This window comes from Thalassophryne amazonica, chromosome 15 (genome assembly GCF_902500255.1).
Source record: "Thalassophryne amazonica chromosome 15, fThaAma1.1, whole genome shotgun sequence".
In the NCBI taxonomy this organism is placed as follows: Eukaryota; Metazoa; Chordata; class Actinopteri; order Batrachoidiformes; family Batrachoididae; genus Thalassophryne; species Thalassophryne amazonica.
The window spans coordinates 6,724,070-6,745,533 of record NC_047117.1 but is presented as its reverse complement, the minus strand read 5'-3'; the positions used below and the strand labels follow the sequence as shown (position 1 = coordinate 6,745,533).

Sequence of the window (21,464 nt, the reverse complement as noted above, 5' to 3'; positions counted from 1 at the left end):
CATTTAGGTTTGAAACCTTGTTTCTGAAGTGTTTTTGTGTGATGTGCACAATTTTCAGTATTTTGACTAATACTACCAGTCATTTACAAGGCTTGATAAACTTCGTAATATAAAAAATCAGTCCGTTTTTGATTATTAACATTTACTTGTACTTTTACTTTCAATACTTGAGTACATTTAGTTGTACATTACTTGTCATACTTAAGTACAATAGATACTAGATACTTTAAGACTTTTACTTGAGGAGCATTTCAGTCGGTGACTTGAACTTCTACCAAAGTCATTTTTTAAATGGGTATCTGTACTTTTACTTAAGTGTGATTTTCCGGTACTTTATACAACACTGCTAGTAACCTATGTGAGGTCTGCTCTAGGATACAGGATATGTCTAAGATTTTCAGTCTTTGCAGACGATGCCACACTTCTTTATAGTATCTTTGAGTGTCTCCTTGAAGCTTGTGTGCTGTCCTCTATTTTTGGCTTCCCACCTTGAGTTGGGAGTACGAGTGCTTTTAAACTGCTGTATTCTGTATTGTAATTCTAAAATACTATATTTGCTTTCAAATGTAGCGATTTTCAGAAAATGCTGAGATTGTTTTATTAAAAATTATGCTACCAAGAGTCTTTCTCTGTTAATTTCTGTAAAAAGCAACATGTACAGTACAACCAATGAACCCAACCCAGTTTTTTCCATATCAGCTCCAGTTCCCTGCAGTGATCAGTAACTACAGTAACTGTGTTAGTGTGCTTTATAAAGTATCCTGACAATACAAAAGGCCCAGTCTTATCTGCATGATTAATACAGTTTTTGCACATTTACTGGTGAAATATGACAAAGAACTTAATGTGTTAAATAAATGGTTTGTCATCACAACTTTTTTTAATCACCTCAGTATTGTGTGTGTTTGAGTGTGTGTGTGACTGTATATGTGCGCGCTTGTGTGCACTCACAATGCAGTCGAAGCAGTTGAATGAAGAGTGGAAGTAGGGCTGGATGCCCAGACCGTACATCTTGATCAGCATCTCAGACATGAACAAACCCAAGAAGATAAACTCTGCATAGACTGTAGAGCGGGAGAGAAAGAGAGAGAGAGGAAGGTAAAGGAAGAACGGATTTTATAAAAAGGATGGTATGAATGGAAAAAATATTTTTGAATATTTGCCTTTGAGACCTGACCCCGCCTCCCACACACATATAGAGCAGTTAGCCGCACCCCGCCCCACCCACACACTGCCACACTGCCACAGCCATACCCTGTTTTCTTTCTTTCTTTTTCTTTTTTTTTTTTGGACTGGCTAAAACACTGTTGCATAAGGCATCAAAAAAACTCTCCACCACAGTTTCAGTCATCATCATGAAGCACTTTGACAAATTGTTCCAACGTGACACACTGAAAGATGGGACCAGACTCCAAGGGAAGGGACAGCTCACACCATGAGGGAACGCCTCTGTATACTCCAGTTACTGTGCTGACAGCCGAGGGTAGGCTCTATGTCACGAGCACATTAGGCCAAAAAAAAATAGGTCAGAGTTTATTAACACCAGCCATCGCTTAATGCCACAAAGTGGGCCAGGAAAAATTTAGATTAATGACGCTCAAAGGTACAAACCTACTTCACCCTCCACCACCTAAACACCCCCCCCCAACACACACACACACACACACACACACACACACACACACACACACACACACACACACACACACACACACACACACACACACACACACACACACAGCACCACCCCAGCCAGTTGATCCGGTGTGAGGAAAAGCTGTCAACAATATTTTATATGAAGGTATGTTTGTGGATGTGTCTTTTGTTCACTCACAGAGGAAGTCGGAGAGCAGCTCCGGCTGGTCGTAATGAACCACAGCCACACATATGGTGTTCAGGCCCACCAGACAGAGCACCGTCCAATAGAATGCCTGAGTCTTCACTATCTTACGGATGAAGAATCGCAGGCGCCGCTCCTTCTTACTGTAAGTGGAACCTTCCTTACCGCTCTTTATGCTGGAACGAGCAAAACCTACAGAGGGAGTGAGTTACCTACACGTTAGCCTACAACACAACATGAAATAGTAAATGCTTTAAATGTTTTTTTAACTCTAAAACACAATCATTTCTCACTTATAACATCCATGTGGGCATGGCTGGAATGGCATTTACAAAAAAACCTAATAAAAATAAAAAAAGTTGGCATAGTTGTGTTTTATGTTCATTTCATAAGGGACATCCATCCATCCATCCATCCATCCATCCATCCATCCATCCATCCATCCATCCATCCATCCATCCATCCATCCATCCATCCATCCATCCATTTTCTACAACTGCTTACTCCGGTTAAGTGAGGGAGGTAGCTGGAGCCTATCCCAGCAGTCACAGGGCGTGAGGCGGGGTCCAAGCTGGACAGGATGACAGTCTGTTTCAGGCCATATATAGACAAACTAACACATTCACACTTGCACGCACACCTACGGACCATTTAAAGTTTCCAATCCACCTAAGAGAGAGAGAACCCAGACAGAACCCATGCACACACAGGGAGAACATGCAAACTCCACACAGAAAGGCCACAGCTGGGAATCGATCCCACGACGAGGCACCAGTGCTAACCACTAAGCCACTATGCTCATAAGGGACAATGCCTATTAATTAACTTGTTTTTCAAATTGTGTTGCATGTGCAAACCTCATCTATTGGTATGTTCCCGCCAAGAATTTTGCACAATGAAGTGGACAAACCCCAAATTGCATGTTAATAAAGGCAAATACACACTGTTTTCTGCATTTGACAGACACGAGCTTCAATGCACACTGTTAGTAACTCAGCATGCAGGTGTATTTACGAGTGCAATGGTTTTTGTGCACATTTGTACATGCGTAAACTTTTACTAAATCAGGCATATAGTGCTGATTTTTGTTTAGTAGCTGTTCAATTCAGTTTCATTGTGTATATAAGGAGAGGGTATGTACATGCGTTATTAGCTCGCTGATGTAAGGCGTGTCTGAATACTGCGCCGTATAAAACCCATAACAATTGTGCACTCAACTTGAGACCAGGTTTCTGTTGATTTCTGCTGCTACACTACACAACTCACCACAACTCACTTTAAGACAAACATGCCCGTATAGGTCTTAAAAATTACACAATACTCGCCACTTACACTTTGTGTGCACGTAGTGTAAAAATGACAACTTTGGTCACGGTACACTTGGAATGGTAATTATGTTGAAGTGCACGACCTCTCGTGTTTTGTTTATACTTGTGATTGTTTTATACTTGCAGAGGTACCAGTCTTTGTCTAGGTGAAGAGTAGTTACTTACCAAGTATTAAGTAATTTCTTAAAAAAACAACAATAAAAATTAAGCATGCCATTGGAATCAGTGCATCAATGTGGTAGTTTTGCAAGAAATGAACAACAGCACATACAGTCTTTTGAAAGTGTTGTATGATTGTGCCAAAACTATTAGACTTGTGCTGTTTGATATTTATTGTACGTCTTGATCATTTCATTGCTTCATGTTCTGTATTGTATTGACTTAGAATAATGAATGCCATGATTTCTTATGTGACAGTGTCTTAATTGGAATAACGTGTGTTGTAAATGAATTAAATATATTCCAGTGTCTGCAGCTGGGCTTGGTTGCATTCTTGTTGAAGAATTTTCTCTGTTGGCTCAGACAGAACATTGGAGAAATTAAACCAAAAATCAAGGTTTTGAAGTGCAGGATGCCGTGCAGATAGTCCACACTGCAGTGGTGTTAAATGCTGTAGGATGTCGACCATGCGTCATATGAGAATACGGTTTCTCTCTGTATGTGAAGTACGTAAATAAAAACCGCTTGAGAGTTATTTAAAAAGCTCTCCATCCCCTGCACAGTCCATTCACTCTATTTCTTACCAACTGCATCACCCATGTTGTCTTCTCCTTCCTCAGTGTTCAGCAGTTCTGTCTTGTTATTTTTGGTTTTCATGGTTGGCCTGCGTCTCGAAACTGATGTTAAAAAAGAAGAGAAAATAATTTCAATTCGGCCTTCATTAATATATACCCATATACATGTAAGTATTTGTATGATTTTTTTTATAATTTATTTGTATGTTACTGCTGCAAATAAGTATTTGAACACCTACCAACCAGCAAGAATTCTGGCTCACACAGACCTGTTAATTTTTCTTTAAGAAGCCCTCTTATTCTGCACTCTTTACCTGTATTAATTGCACCTGGTTGAACTTGTTACCTGTATAAAAGACACCTGTTCACACACTCAATCAATCACACTCCAACCTGTCCACCATAGCAAGACCAAAGAGATGTCTAAGGACACCAGCGACAAAACTGTAGACCTGCACAAGGCTGGGATGGACTACAGGACAACAGGCAAGCAGCTTGGTAGAAGACAACAACCGTTATGATTATTTATTAGAAAGTGGAAGAAACACAAGATGACTGTCAATCTCCCTCGGTCTGGGATTCCATGCAAGATCTCACTTTGTGGGGTAAGGATGATTCTGAGAAAGCTCAGAACTACACAGGAGGACCTGGTCAATGACCTGAAGAGAGCTGGGACCACAGTCACAAAGATTACATTAGTAACACATGATGCTGTCATGGTTTAAAATCCTGCAGGGCAGCAAGGTCCCCCTGCTCAAGCCAGCACATGTCCAGGCATGTTTGAAGTTCACCAGTGACCATCTGGATGATCCAGAGGAGGCATGGGAGAAGGTCATGTGGTCAGATGAGACCAGAATAGAGCTTTTTGGAATCAACTCCACTTACCATGTTTAGAAGATGAGAACAACCCCAAGAAAACCATCACAACCATGAAGCATGGGGGGTGTAAACATTATACTCTGGGGTGCTCTTCTGCAAAGGGAACACGACAAGTGCTTAGTATTGAAGGGAGGATGGATGGGGTCATGTATTGCGAGATTTTGGCAAATAACCTCCTTCCCTCAGTAAGAACACTGAAGATGGGTCATGGCTGGGTCTTCCAGCAGGACAATGACCCCAAACACACAGCCAGGGCAACTAAGGAGGGGCTCCGTAAGAAGCATTTCAAGGTCCTGGAGTGGCCTGGCCAGTCTCCAGACCTGAACTCAATAGAAAATCTTTGGAGGGAGCTGAAACTCCAAACCTGAAAGATCTAGAGAAGATCTGAATGGAAGAGTGGACCAAAATCCCTGCTGCAGTGTGTGAAAACCTGGTGAAAAACTACAGGAAACGTTTGACCTCTGTAATTGCAAACAAACTTTTAACTTCCTTGTCCTCAAACGTGTGGTTAGTGTCTTTAAGGTGGAAATGAACTGCAGACTGAAGTCCACCGGAGCCCTCTCTGTGGTGCTGCTATAGCCTTTTGTGCAACGGCTGCTTTTTCCTGCATTCTAAGGCAATCTGGGACAGTAAATACTGACTTTCTAGTCATTGATTTTAAGATACAATTAGAATTCCAACACTGGAAATCAACCTTTGTTTATGCAACTCTCTCACCCTCCCCACCACCAATCCGCCACTGATTTGACTGTTGTGTTGTGTCCCTTGCACATGAACATCAGAGAATAAAAGCAGTGACGTCTTTACCATCAAAGTTTCCCGTGGCATCTTCTTCAGCCAGAATCACCTCCTCTGCAATAATGAAACAGAGCATGTGTTTGTACGCATCACTGTACCAGGACTTATTTTATCACACGTGGTTCCTGAACAGTGTTTGTGCCGACCTGCTTTGCAGATCCACTCCAGGTATCCATTGAGCTCCCGTTCTATCTGCTGCTGTCGCCTCAGTTTGAGGAACTCGCTCCTGTTCTCCACCCGCTCTCTCTCTTTGGCAAATTCACTGCAGCAACATTTGTATTACAATAACCCACAGTTTAAACAGACACTTGGGGAAAACAGTAGTTTTAAACTCCAAATTCAAACAAGTACATGGGATAACTGAATACGGAAGGTTGACAGATTAATAAAAACGTGCTTCTGCAATGTGTTGCACCGCAGTAACAGCATCAGTCCTCCTTACTGCAGCTTCTACACGTCTCTGAAACTCCAGTGGATTGGTGGTAATCATCCTTCCAGAAATTATTTCAGAATTTGGTGTAGAATACTGAATAAACCAGCGAGTGAAAGTACAAATTTTACCAGCTGAATCTAACAAAGTGGGGAAACTGGAACCATGGCGATGCAATGTTGTCTTGTGAGACCTGCCATGATGGAGACTTACATAGTATGAGCTAAACATCATGTCTAAATACCAAACATTACAAGTGGCTCAATTTCAGAGAGCTGTCCAACAAAGCACATGAACATATTAGCGAGATTAACGGAGTCAGTCAGTAAGTTAATGTGTAAGAAGAAGAAGTCCTATACAGGCCCTGAGGGACGCTGGAACCAATGCTTATACCTGCATTTTGGAGTGTGACGTGGATGAGAGTCTACATGTGCCTGTGGATGTGACGCTTGTGTGATGCAGGTTACTTCCCCAGGCAAGGCCAGTGCACACATTTACAACTGGATGGACTGAGACAGTGTACATCAAATGTTTTGTCCAAGCACACAGTTACTGTAGGTAGCAAGACCAGGAATCAAACCCAAGTCTTCATAATGGTCTAACGTCACCAGGGGTATTCAACTCCAGTCCTCAAGGGCTGGTGTCCTGCAACTTTTAGATGTGTCCCTGGTCCAACACACTTGAATCAAATGGCTGAAATAACGCCTCAATATTCAGTCAAGTTCTCCAGAGTGCTGCTAATGACTTCTTTAACTGAATCAAATGTGTTGAAGCAGAGACACAACAGACTGAAAAAAAGTCCTTTGTCCCTCAGGCTATCAGACTGTACAACTCCTCAGGGGAGGACGAGTAACAGGAAGACAGAGGACGGGAAGGAGAGGAACAGTAGTAGCCAGTAAACCAGTATTGATCTGTATGCCTGGTATTTATACTGTGTATTTATATTCATATTTGCAAATGTTTTTTTTTTTGTTTTTACTTTCACTTTTGATACTCTATGTGCTGCTAACAATGCTGCTGGAACCTCAGTTTCCCTGAGGGAATCTTCCCAACGGATTAATATGGTTCTATCTAATCTAATCTAATCTAATCTAATCTAATCTACTGTTTGCATCTTTTAATATGCAAAATTAAATTAAGTTGCTTGCAAATTCTTGTTGATATTCAAAGGTCCTGGTGACCACTGGAGGTCACTGTTGCTTTTAGTAGTAGCATAAGCTTATTAACTGTTCATCAGCAAATTCAATACTCTGGTTTACATACCAGATTAATGCTAACCAGCCACATTAGCAGGCATTGCCATGGCACTGCACTGACTGCTAGTGAGGCTAGTTTGTTGGCTAGCTCTGTCATGACCTCAACAACTTTGCAACTGACTGCAAACTACACTTTTCCTCTTTAATCCATCACCTGTACATATAACAATAAAGAAAAGAAAATGACATTCAAACCCATATGCAAGCATACCCTGAGAGTACACCGAGCACCAGGTTAAGCATGAAGAAGGAGCCGATGATGATGAGGGGGATGTAGTACAGCCAGTTCCAGGCACTGCCCTCCACATCATTACTCTGCAAGACAGATCAACAAAGACATGTTTAGACTGACCAGCTGATTCACCATGAATACTTCAGAAAGTGCTGCATATTCTTTCTATGCAGATGATGTTCAGTTTTACATCTCATCAAAAGAAAGGAAAAAAAACAACTCAGAAATGTTGCTCACTTCCCCATTTTGCAGGATTGTTTCTATATTCTCAAGAACTGTGATATGATATCCGCAACCAATGGGTTGGCGCAGCTTGGCGGCGGACCGGGACAGTGTGCAAAACAGATATGACGCGTGCCCAGCACGGCCACATCACGGTCGCAAATGGTATGTCGCGCATGCAGACAGAGTGGGCACGGATGAAGCGAGTGCATCACGGCTGCTGTTCCCTGTTATATCTGCTTTTCTTCCTCATGTATTCGCTGATCCACCCTGGGACATTTGTCATTTCCGCCCACCTTTGTTGCGGACGCTCAGCTTTTGTCTCCTCATTTTATGCGCAAATCCTCCTAAACACCAGTGGGACAGGGCCCTAAGGTCCAGATTTTCAGTGACTTCCTGGAGTCTGATGGCAGAAAGTGTTGAACTTGTACAGACATTCACTTCTCTCAGCAGTGATATTCATGTCTCTGGGTCCTCCGCCTTTGAGACTGGGGAATCCCTGGGAAAAACTAATGGGGCCATGAGGTTGCTGGACAGATCTTTGCAGGAGAATGATGGTCCAAGTCACTGGGGTTTTGGCGCTTCCTGCTTTCAATTCAATTCATGTTAATTTATTCATAGAACGGCAAAAGAGTAAGGGCTAAACTTACCCATCCCCTGAAAAAGCGACCTTGCAACAGCGGTAAGGAACCACGACAGATGAGAATAGGGGTGCCTGTGCATTTTTGTCAGATTTAGATGCTAACCAGTGACGAAAAACACCAATTGGATGTCTCTGGTACTAGGTCTCATCGAAGGATCCTTGGGTACTGCTGGAATGACTTTCTGTCAAATGTGCGGTTACTCAGAGAGACTCAAGTGAAGAATATCGGTTAATATGGAGGAAGCAGCAAATACAACATTTTGGCCATGTGTCATGTTTCTCTGGACATGATCCAGTGTGTAGGTGTCTCAATGTTAAAGACCGCAGAAGACCAAAGGGATGCCCACACTTCATCTGGCTGTGGCAGATAGATGGGTTACTTTGTGTCAGGATGGACCGGTTGACCTCTGGATGGTCATATGTCAGAAACATATGTTTTCTTCTTGTTGGATGGACACATGTAAGTGGATGACCTGTGTCCCAGTTCAAAGGCAAACCTGATTGTAGAATTGTTGTGTTTGTGTGTAGAAAGAACACAGAAACACACGTTACATCTCCACTTGTGCATTCACAAACACCAATGACATTGCGTTGTCTGGTGAGCAGCAGCAGCTGAACTCTGACACCGTGTTACCTCCCTGTTCGATTAAACAAACCCAACTGGCAATCACAGAAATCGAGTTACCGCGGGATGTTTAGCTACGGTGACCTACGTATGTAGCGTTTTAATGGAGGTACCTACTGGCTGCGATGTGCGGGCAGCTGGAGCACTTTGGTTAGATTTTATACCGTACAGTGCAGTCAGCCTGTTCTTCTTTATTAAACTTTCATTGGTTTCCTCCTGACTGCCCGTGTGAGTGGGAAAGTCAGCCACCATCCATCAGAGAAGATGTTAAATATAGAGCGAGACGGACCAGAATAGAGAGAGGAAACGAGGGAGGCAGAGAAGAGAAAAGACAGTGATTTACGAAGGATGGAAAAGGAGTCCAGTAAAGGAAGTCAAACTGAGAAGATGGAGAGTGCGAACGATGGAAATAAACACATGGACTTTGACACAAATTTCAGACTATGCCTCGTTAACTCCTCGAAATGGGCTCATGTTGTTGTCTCAGTTTGTTTGTTCACCTGCTTGTTTCTCAGCACTTTTACTTGAAAAGAGTTGTTATCCACCAATGGGGAAAAGGCCCTTATGGGAATTTTAAAACTGCTTATGTGCGTCTGTCTGTCTGTCTGAAGCTTGATCTCAGTGACTACTCAGTAGGATTAATGTTAATGTTATTTATAGATGGCACTCTGCATTTTCAGTTCTTTGGCCAACATCTCAACACTCATCTAGTGGGTTTTGTTTATATTTGGTATAAGAAGAAGCAAGTCCCACACAGGCCCCGAAGTCCTTTGGGCCTGTGTCACTGACCGAACGGTCCCCCGCTAAAAATCGGTCTGCCCTGCCTTCGCTGCACATGCGCCTCATTTCTGGTTAAAACTGCACTCCACTCATCATCTATCTCAGTGACAGATATCTGAAGGTTTTGTACAACAATCATTTCCACATAAATTCATCATTATTTCATAATAAAAGACGGGGGATCGATCAGAGTTCCACAGCAGCATGTCTGAGTCTGACTCTCTACACCCAAAGCAATCAAAGGGAATAATGTGATGATTAACCATCAGATGACAAAGTAAAACCTCTTAAATCATTCTAAAGTCAGTTTTAAGCAGAAATGAGGTGATAATCGGTGAATCACTGCTGATGCTCCGAAATGACGCATGTGCAGTGAAGGCAGGGCAGACCAATTTTTAGGGGGGACCGTTCGGTTGGCGACACCGGGGCTTATTCCCAGATATGGGAGCATTAAGCAGGTGTAAGTCTGTCATTGCCTCTGGATGGGACCCCAGACCATCACAGGTTACATCCCCAGCCAGGGATGGTATTAATTTATAGCTGGGTGGACTGGAACAATGTAGTTAAAGTATTTTGTCCAAGAACAAAGAGAGGGTTAGCATAAACCTGAAATCAAACCCTGGTCTATATACTGGTAGTCCATCTCCTGTCCTACAGAACCACCTGCTCTACAGCAATTTTGTATGATGTATTAAATATTAAATATCCATACTTTAATATTCATCTGATTTTCTTATCCTGAAATCCTGCAGAATTTTAAATCATAACAGCCTTAATGCAATCTTTGCGACTGTTGTCTCAGCTCTCTTCAAGTCATTGACCAGGTCCTCCCGTGTAGTTCTGGGCTTTCTCAGAATCATCCTTACCCCACGAGGTGAGATCTCGCATGGAGCCCCAGACTGAGGAAGATTGACAGTTATCTTGTGTTTCTTCCATTTTCTAATAATTCCGCCAACAGTTGTTGTCTTCTACCAAGCTGGTTGCCTGTTGTCCTGTAGCCCATCCCAGCCTTGTGCAGGTCTACAATTTTGTCCCTGGTGTCCTTAGACAGCTCTTTAGTCTTGGCTATGGTGGACAGGTTGGAGTGTGATTGATTGAATGTGTGGACAGGTGTCTTTTATACAGGTAACAAGTTCAAACAGGTGCAATTAATACGGGTAAAGAGTGCAGAATAAGAGGACTTAAAGAAAAACTAACAGATCTATGAGAACCACAATTCTTGCTGGTTGGTAGGTGATCAAATACTTATTTCATGCAATAAAATGCATATTAATTATTTAAAAAACAAACAATGTGGTGTTATGGCTTTTTTTTCCTTTCAGATCTTCATTCGGCAGGAAAAAAAAATCCTATGCAATGTGTAGCTAAACACCACCCCTGGTAGTGTGAGCGTGCGCGGTGGTCTGGGTGTGCCATAGCAAATTGCACGCTGAAAAAGAACTATTGAACGGTCAATGAAACACAACAGCAAATGGTACAAATAATCCATGTCACGTGACACACAAGCCACCAATCAAATGACAAGGATCCACTCAGCTGTTATATAATTTGAAATATTTATTTATTTCAGTTTTCATATAGCGCCAAATCACAACAAAGCTGCCTCAAGGTCTAACCTTACTAACCTGTATATGCTCAATGAAACATGAAATATGCTCTGATAACTTACGTCGTAGAGCATGTCTGTCCATCCCTCCATGGTGATGCACTGGAAGACAGTGAGGATGGCGAACAAGATGTTGTCAAACTTGGTGATGCCATAGTTTGGACCAATCCAGCCACCTTCACACGTGGAGCCGTTTGGACACAATCGGGATGGCAACTGTGTCCCGCAGGGTTCTGGAACCACAATGTCTTCTACAGAGCCAAACAGATATCCAGTATTACAGCAAGTGCCAGTCAGAAACATAGTTCATTTAATTCTCTCCTTAAACGTGTCCACCACAGACAAGAAAACAATTTTGGCCAGTGAGCAAAGCCTTTCAGCCTCTTTACAGCTGTTTGGTTCTTCAGGTTTCAATGTCAGCTTTGAGAACTTACTACCGTTGCATAGTTTTGTGTAATTCTTTTTTTTTAAATGCAGCACAAATGCTGAAGATGTTTTCTTCATTTGTGTTTGTCTCACTGCTGTGTGTTTGCCTCCATCAGCTGTGGTATGGTGTGGTCTTCTTAGGTCCTCATTTAGCATTTAGGGTATGATGTGTTGCAGAATCATTTTGGAACAGAAACTCAGTGATGCGGAAGCCAAAAAGCCTTCTGTGTTTTGCCATTCATCCATATTGATTCTTTAGCTTATAAAAGATGGGAACACATACATTTGGAGATTGATGTTTTTGTGAAAACAGCTGTCCATCATAGCATATTGAGGTTGAAAGAAAATCATAAATTACAAATCAGTTGAAATACTGCAAGAATTTCAGCTTTGGTTTTTGATATAGTCACCACTTTAAAAGGAGCAATGAATTATTTTTTTTCTGTCATTAGATGTTGCATTTTTCAGGACAACAACAAAGCAGCAGTCCTCGGCCTCTCCTCCCCAAACCTCCCATTTGCACACTGAGGGGGAGAAGGAACAGCAGTCATTGCCTTTTAACAGGTCTAAAGGGTCCTCTATGTGTGAAAATCCAGGCATATATTGATTCCCTTTTGATCACATTCTTGATCAGAGCCATTTTTGTCTCATATATGTTGCTTGTTTTTCAGGAATTGCTGGGAAAAAAATTGCTGCTGTCTACTACCTTTAAAACAAAAATGCCTGGCTATCCAGTGAGTAGTAAGGCCTTCTTTCTGAATATAAACATGGTTATAATGGGGGGGAGGGCAGTGGTTTCACACTGCAAGACTTCTTACTTGTGATTTCATCGTAGCAGGTTGTGTGGAACTTTCCGATGTAGAACTCTAAGCCAATGATGGCAAACATGAGGATGGCCACAAACAGCAACAGGCCAATCTGCAGCAGGGGGATCATAGCCTTCATAATAGACTTTAGCACCACCTGCAGGCCTGGATGACAAAAAAAGAAAGAAACAGCTTGGAGGTGAATCAATAAACCATGAACGTGAGTACATATTTTTTGTTTGTTTTATAGTTCGTATTGCTTAAAATAAATGACCTCATTCACACAAAATGTGAAGATGGAAATGTGAAAGTTGAAATAGTTTACCAAACTGCTGAAAACATGGACGCACCCCCTTTCTTGGTCCATCAATTGAAAAACTAGTCCTGGAGCTCCACCTATCCCTAGGATTGGCCTGTTCAAATCTGGGCTGTGCTGTTGATTGGTGTATTTATTTTGTGATGCAGAAAACTAAGCTCACTGGCGCTGATGAAAACTGAGAACTGTCTGGCTGCAGTCCGTGAGGATTCTGCCTACGAGCTCACGTGCACATTCTGCCAATCTTGTAACTAACCATAATCCTAACCCTAATCTGAACCTTAACACTCACCCAACTCTGACCCCAGACATTAATGCTGGATTGCATCAGACCAAAGGGGTTTATTCCCATTCAAATCCAATTCCATCATTTCCACGTCTTACTGTTCTGTAAGTAATTCTGTTGGTGAAGCTTACTGTAGCAACAGCTTCACTGCTCAACCAGTTTCTCTCGCTCTCATCTGACAGCGCAATTATTAACATCTGCATTACAAAGCGGTCAGGACGCAGAGTAATACATCAAATGTGAAACAGTCTAATATTTTGCCACCGTCAATGAGATATTTTATGGTCAGAAATCTCACACGATTAACCAATCAGATTTGTGGAACAAATGTAATTGGATTGTAGTATTTTTGATGTAATTATCCAGACAAGCTGGAGAAAATCAGATTTCAAGCAAGTTCAGTGATACACTGCCCCCTTCAGGACAGGATCGTGAAAAAGTACTCCAGTAACAAAATGTGCAGATACAGGATGACATAGTGGCAGAGGCAAGACCTTTGTTTTAGTTTTTTTTTTGGGGGGGGGGGGGGTTGGATTATGGTGTGTGTGTGTGTGTGTGTGTGTGTGTGTGTGTGTGTGTGTAAGTGCAGAATTTTTTTTATTTTTTATTTTTTTTACGAACCTTGATAAAAATGCTTGAACAAATCTTAAATAATTACCACAACATCTTAAAGAATCACAATTGGGCATAAGTTGTAAATTTGTTCTCTTAGTCATTTTTGGTATTATGATGATGATGATGATGATGATGATGACACCATTATTATTATTATTATTATTATTAATACTAATAATAATAGTAATAGCATGAAAAACCACTTGAACTTTAATAACAAATGTAGAAACATTTAAGTTGAAGTAAATATTTGATGATGTGTGTGCTTGACAATATTTCTCAACAAATTACTTCAACCTTTACAAGAATATGCCTAAAATTTTCAACTTGCACTTCAGTCAGGGAAACCGCATCACCTTTAAATTAAATTGTGATGAGCTTATTTTTTCTAAATCGGACACTGTGCACATAAACAAAAGTCCAGTACTTACTGGGAATCCCAGACACCAGTTTCAGGGGTCGTAGCACTCTGACAGCTCGCAGCGTCCTCAGGTCAAACTGAGTCCCCACCGATGACAAGATACTGCAGAGAAAGGACAGAAAACAGAAAAGACATTGGTGGGTCAGACAATAACCACATCTGAAGGCTGTGCTCGTGGCAGCTGTGTGAGACATCCTGTAACCTGAAGACTGACAGCATCCGGAGTGCCATCAACACAAAATCATTCCACGTGTCCAAAATATGATGTCTGGAGACATGCCCCACTGGAGCACCAACAAAACATTCAGTGCCTAAAATAATAGCAAGCAAAGGTTAAAAAGAACAAATGTCTGTGTTTGTATGTGTTACCAACCTGCACCGACTGTTTCCAGTCATTCATGTGTTTTACTAGATTTCAGTTTCAGAACAACAAATCAAGTGGAACATTCAATAATATTTATCTTATTTGTCTTTGATCTTATCTTTTATCCTTAGTGTTAGCTTTTGACAGGCTCAACTTTCAACCTTATCTTTGACCCTGAGGTTTGATCTTCACTGGCTGAATTATAGTTCTGATCACAGGGCTTTGAACCTTACACGTGATCCTGAAGGCTGAAAATTGATCTTGATCTTTTGTCCTTATTGATGTAGCTTGATTTTTTGCCCATTTAGATCATCTTTTCATTGCTATCAGATTTGCTGAATTAATCGGGATTTCTCTTTAGTTTAGTAATCTGTACTGAAAGTCAGAATCCACCCTTTGATCCTGATTAAACCATCAGAGGATTCTGGATCATGCTCAAAGATCAAAGATAAAAGGCAAGACCCGCCCTTAAACCAACCTAACTCTCCACCAAATTTCTTTCAAATCTGTTCATGTCCTTTTGAGATACAGAACTGAAATGCAAACTAACTACCTAATAGACTAACGGCAAGAAATAAATAAATAAAATCACTTTTTTTAGCAGAGGTAAAAAGAAAGTTTGATCAAAATGTCATGCAACAGAAAACAAAATGGAATCTTGACCATTCCTACAGTTGCTCCCACTCTTTCCATCCCTCTCTCCTTTCTCCCCTACCCCTCTTTCCTCTCTAGGTTGTTTGCTAATTCCAATAAGAGGTCATTTATTAACAGACACTGGCAGCCGAGCTCATCGTTCCCTCAATAGCTTTTTAACTGCCACAGCTGCAGGCCAGGCTGCAGAAAACAAAAAACCCCAGCTAAGCAAAATATGTCAACAGCGTGAGACCTGCATAGATACAACACAAACAGGCCGCTTTATCCTGTATATGCACGTAGGACAGCAAACACATCAATATCTTATCCAGTAGTCTGCTGTTTGAGAAGGTGTTACAGCGAACCGATCATTCTGCTTGATTGATTTCTGCTTGGTTCTCTGTCTGAGATCCTGCCTGGTGGGCAGCATTTGCACTGGATGCACAAAGTTGATGAACATGGAAAGCGAAGGTGACAAGATGCCACCAGGACCACCAGTCATGCTGCTGCATTCCATGCACGAGCCGAGGAGCAGAGGGAAGCATGGGTGCCTATCAAGAGTTGGTGCCAGCCGGCATGTTGGAGGGATCCATCCATCCACCTAGGATTCATCCAGGACTGGAGCATGTGTGGTCTACAGACTGAGTTAAACAATTGCTCGCCAGCTGTAGTTCATTTTCCTGAGACTCTGCTCTTCAACTTTTTGGTTGTCCTTTCATTCATCCATGTCTGTGACCACTGAACTATAAGTCTACCCAGTAAATGCTTAGGGCCCCTTCACACATAACATAATTGAGGCAGAATGGTTCATGAAGGAGGAGTCAAATGCCACTTGTGAAAAATTGGAGCTGCCTCAAATGCCTTGTACAGCTGTCGTGGCAAACATTCGCTCACACCAGTGCCCGAAAGACAGCGAGTGCCCTGTGAGTGCTCATTCGACTCATCTCTCGGCTGGTGTTGACCAAATTCCAGGTGTCACACACGAAAATCCAACACTGCTCACTGGACACTTAGAAAAGGCGGGGCTATTCACACTCCCAACATGAGAGTAGAGAGCAGTGGACCACATTCGAGCTGTTGTCAAATTGCAACACGAGTGTGGCGTAACCTAGCAACACACATGGGCATGACTGTGCCGAATGCCCCCCCCCCCCCCCCCCACACACACACACACAAATGGCATGTGGAGTGTGTTGTCGTCCGCCCCACCCACCCCACACACAAACCCACCATGATTCCAACATTGTCAGCTGTGGCTGAGCTGGTCCCAGAGTTGGGTCGCTGTCCACCGCAGTGCTCTACTGAAACAGCTGATCGCTGTGTACTGCAACTCAGCTGTTGAACACACAATGCACATGTGTGTGCGGGCGCTCATGCCCTCATGGGGACCGGCCAACATCTAAGCGTGTGGTACTTTGCTGTGGATACACAGCGCCTGTCAGCTGACCACTGACTGTCAGCTGGATGTGACCGTGCACGCAAGGTGGTAAATTAAAAACACAGACATCACACAGATGCAGGACAAACAAATAATAATACATACATAAAATAAAAATCACAGAATGAAGGTATAGAGAGTGAGCCTTTTTTTTCTGTGAGCTGGCGAGAACTGCAGACAAAAGTGGGTGTGTTCCCCTGCAACCTGCAGCTGTTCAGATATCTGTGCTCGCAAGTCACAGCTGGAGAACACCTGCACTGGCTTGTAGAATATGAAGTCGCATAACTTCACAGTGAAGCACAGATGTTGGCATGCTGTCCTCACGTGGAATTAAATAAAAGCACATGTTGCTTCAGCTGACCGCAACGATGGTGAATATCATGCCATGCAGGAAATCACTGCGAAGCACATGACTGCGGGATTTCCCCACATTGTAATAATTAAAACATATATCGCATTTGCAATGCGGTCATCAGCGGATCACTGCGCGCTGGACACGCCATGCTGGTTGATGGGTTCGTGACGCAGGAGCTGGGTCTTCATGAGACGGGAGCCCGGCTGATGTCTTCATGAGTGGAGTGCATCAGGTAATTCATGTAAAAAACATAAAAGGGAGAACAGTAATCCACGTCATTTCATTACTTCCTGGTATACATCTAACCGGAGGCTCTTTATAACACGAATTAAGCATTCTAAGTTGTGGTGTAGTTTTTTGCTGCACTGCTGTGTGTGTGACTTCCCACATGCTCACACTGTGTTCGTGCTTGCAACCATGAACACAGTGCTCCAGTGACCATGTGTCCCTCCCAACAGCAGGTGGAATGTTTTGCAGTTCCCCATTTCATTTTTGGTTCGCGGATTTTCTTCCGGTTCTGTGTCCTTTGCCTGACCTCATGTTATGTGTGAAGGGGCCCTTAGCTGCAGCAGTTCTGACTCTGCATGTTTGGCAGTTCTTGTTTGTGCTTTTATTTTGGTGTCTTGCTATCATAAGTATGGCCAAAGCAAATGGTCACCACACTGAGTCCGGTCTGCTTGAGGTTTCTTCCTATAATAATAATAGAGCGTTTTTCCTTACCACTGTTACTATTTTTTTCTTTAGGGGTTGGGTGAGGTTTAAACCTTATTCTCCATTGTCCAATACCCCCCCCCCCCCCCCCCCCCCCCCACACACACACAGACAGACAGTTTTATTACTTGTTTTTATTATTTTACTCCCTTCTCAGTGATTATGTTTGACCCATGTAGATTATTTGTGGGTGAAAGTGGAGCTTCAGTGTTCATTTGTGTGAGATGGAAATCATCATCCACGTCTGCAAGCCCACCCAAACCTCCAGGATGCAGTCACGCATGGCAACAGCCATACCTGTCTAAAGTGACCCACGGCAGCCACTAGATGGCGTATCAGTGGTGGAAGGAGGGAACAGGAGGTGCATTACCATAGAGGGTAATCTCCAAGAGAAAAGAATGGGTAGGAAGCAAGGAGAGGACACAACTGAGAGGAAAACTGATGTTTAAAAATTGTTACTGATTATAAATTCTGTTTGATTTATAGAGAACTAAATCACAAAGGCAGTCGCCTCTATGAGCGATACACTGGAAAGTCAAGAGGTACAATAATGAAATAACACACACACACACACACACACACACACACACACACACACACACACACACACACACACACACACACACACACACACACACACACACACACACACACACAATCTTGCTTTTCATACTTCTCAATTTTGTGTGTTTCCTGGTTTGTTTATCAGCAGCACACCTGAAAAAGGTTTGGGATAAAGGAGAATTTGCTCAGATATTGAGGCAACTCCAGGATCATTTTTTTTTAAGTTCTTCTGTTAAATGAGTAAATTCTGTTGATTTCCATGTCATTTGAACCTTGACTGAACAGCGCCCCCACCTGCACTCCACATTGTGCGGCATGAACTCGAGTGCCATCTAGTGGTAAAAATGAAAATGTTGTTCTTGTGACACGCTACAAAGTCAAGCTTTCGACTTCCTAAAGGTCAGGGTCAACCTTCAGTGACACCCAAGTTTGATAGAAATCAATAAAAGGACCTGGAAGGACTCGACCCAGACAGACAGACACGACTTTGGACCCAACGACTGACCTTTGGTACATGTGACCTTCAATTTTGGTGCAAATGAAAGCTAAAATAAAACTTAAATTTGACCTTTGACTGTAATGAATTTGACCCCAGTGTTTAACTTTTGGTAAATTTGGTCTCACCTGGGCAATTCCAGAACCCACCTACTCATGTGGGCCACATTAAGCAGACATCAAAGTGAAAATCTAATTTTAACACCAAGTTTAGTTCAAATCAGACCGAGGATCTGGGAGGGTTATGAGAACAAACAGGCAAACTTTCTCTAATTATATCATGATTCCAATAACTTAATATAAAAAAAAAATCCTCATTAGACAAAGAAGTGATGCGTTACTGTGCGATAAAATACAGGAAGGAAGAAATTCAGCATCCCCAGAAAGGGAGAAAGCATGAGGCCAAGTGAAAGAAAGTGATGGCCCCGTGTCTCGAAGGTGTGAATTGCAGCTCTGCAGAGACAGAAACTCAAGAGAGACAGAGAGAGAGGGAGTGAGTTTTCTACGAGGAGGGAGAAGGTGTTTGGACTGTGATGACAGACGCGTACTACTGGGAAACACCTAACAATTGACCTGGAAGATGCTCCGACTTTTAAACCGTGCTGTTAACAGGTTGAGAACATGTTCCGAGTTGCAGCTGAACAATATATTCTTCAATATTTGTTGGACACCTTTCCCAGAGGCGAAGTGGAGTATTTTATACTCTGTATAAAATAACTTATATTTATATTGAAATTGAGATATAGGGGATGTGGATAAAAGGGTTGAAATAGATTCCATTCCATTTTGGGATGGATCTGGAGAAAGAGATGGACAATTCTGAAAATCTAGACATCCATTCTTCTGTTTTTTTAATGCTTATCCAAGACCAGGTTGCTGTGGCAACAGACCAAGTAAAACAGTCCAGACATGTCTTGCAGCTTCCATGTTCCGCATTTCACCATGTGGGATCCAAGGAGATCCTCGGGTCAGATCAGATATTTCATGCCTTCAGCATGTTCCAGTCTACCACAGGCTCTCACGGAACAGGAAGCACCCTAATAAAATGATGGAGCAGTAGCTCTAATCCAAGATCTTTCCAGATGTCAAAAATTCTCCCCAAATCTCAAAGTGTGATGCCAAACATCCTGTGAAAGAAACCCATTTTACGTACTTGCAGTGGTGGACACAGTTCAGCTAATCCGACAACAGATAATTATCGAAGCTAATGTTTTTGCCAGCGGATTATCTTTTCAGATAAGTTTTAAAACCATCATCGGACCAATTATCTTCCGATAAATTTAGTTTTGATAACCTTTAGGCCGATAACTTTTTTTTTTGCTGGTAAATTGACCAGGTTTAATGGTCAAAAACATTTGTAAGCCCTATAATCAAACATTTTAGTCCATCTGTTGTGTATTTGTGGCAGACTGGCTGCCTGTCGCTTGCTGATGACATCATCATTAAGTGCAAAATGTGATTGGCCGGTCGACGCAGGGAGCATTATGAGTAGTGTAGTTCAGTTTTATAGTTTTATAGATCTCATGGTGCAGCTGTGTACAGAGGGACTTTTCTTCACTGTTTAGACACTGTTTTGGATTTTTTTAAAAGGACACTTTATGTGGATTATTTCTTTGGACGAATCCCACTGAAACTAATAGTAAGAATTTATATTTACTATGTGTCTTTTACTCTGCCATTCAATGCATTAATGGACGTAAAGCGTGTGAAAAAAGCAATAGCTTTGTAGTTTGTACTTCTAATACTGTGTTTTACTGCTTTTGAAAGATGGTGACAGTGATTGCGGTTTTATTTTTTTATTCATTCATTTTTCGTGCATTCTTATGTGTTTGTGATCCTTGAATTTACCCAGCAGCGAAAAGTGAAAGTGAAACTGGTTTATCAGTGCAATCTGATGTGGTCGCATCTGAATCAATACTAAAAGTTATCGGTTATCTGTAATAAAGATGCATTTTTTAGCATTTTATCAGTTTAGCATCATAAAAGATAACTTTTCAGTTATTGGATTAAGGTTATCAAAGCTAACTTTTTGGTTAGCTGTGCCCACCACTGCGTACTTGTATGTTACTTTTTGAGTCATAACCCAAAGTTCACAACCATGAAGAAGAAGTAAGTCCTATGTACATAATTGTATAGGTCATTTGGCCCATCGGTTCTGGTGCTTATATTCAGGTTTCACAGCATGGAAGAAAGTCTACAACCTCTGACGCAGGTTACTCCTCATTTGACATCCAGCTCATACTCACAACCTTGGATCAACTCAAGTAGACCTCAAGAACCTCAACATAAGATATTGAAATAAACATTTTAATCAGTTTGTTGTTGGTTGAAACCAAGAGGAGTTTCTATCTGTGTTAAGAAGGAATTCAGTGTAATGCACATTTTAGAAACCGACCTTTTTATTTTTTCAAAAACTATATGGATTTGAATCACGTGTGATTGCATCAGGCAAGCTTGAACCCTCGTGCGCATGCGTGAGTTTTTTCACGCCTGTCGGTTGCGTCATTCGCCTGTGGGCAGGCTTTGAGTGAGCACCGGTCCACCCCCCTCATCGGAATTCCTTTGTCTGACTTCTTCCTGAGAGACTGGCGCTTTGCTTGATCAAAATTTTTTCTGAAACTGTAAGGCACATCGAAGTGGACACCATTCGAGAAATTCAGA

At 42.0% G+C, this 21,464-nt stretch overlaps 1 protein-coding gene across 1 annotated transcript in view; it reads right to left on the bottom strand.

The window, feature by feature from the left end:
- cacna1ab (calcium channel, voltage-dependent, P/Q type, alpha 1A subunit, b) overlaps positions 1 to 21,464 on the bottom strand; it is a 225,545-nt gene that overhangs the window by 122,967 nt on the left and 81,114 nt on the right. Inside the window, 9 exon segments of the mRNA XM_034187775.1 lie at positions 952 to 1,064; positions 1,835 to 2,032; positions 3,912 to 4,004; positions 5,589 to 5,633; positions 5,726 to 5,841; positions 7,477 to 7,580; positions 11,437 to 11,624; positions 12,618 to 12,770; positions 14,254 to 14,345. Of these exon segments, the coding sequence (XP_034043666.1) occupies positions 952 to 1,064; positions 1,835 to 2,032; positions 3,912 to 4,004; positions 5,589 to 5,633; positions 5,726 to 5,841; positions 7,477 to 7,580; positions 11,437 to 11,624; positions 12,618 to 12,770; positions 14,254 to 14,345 (1,102 nt within the window).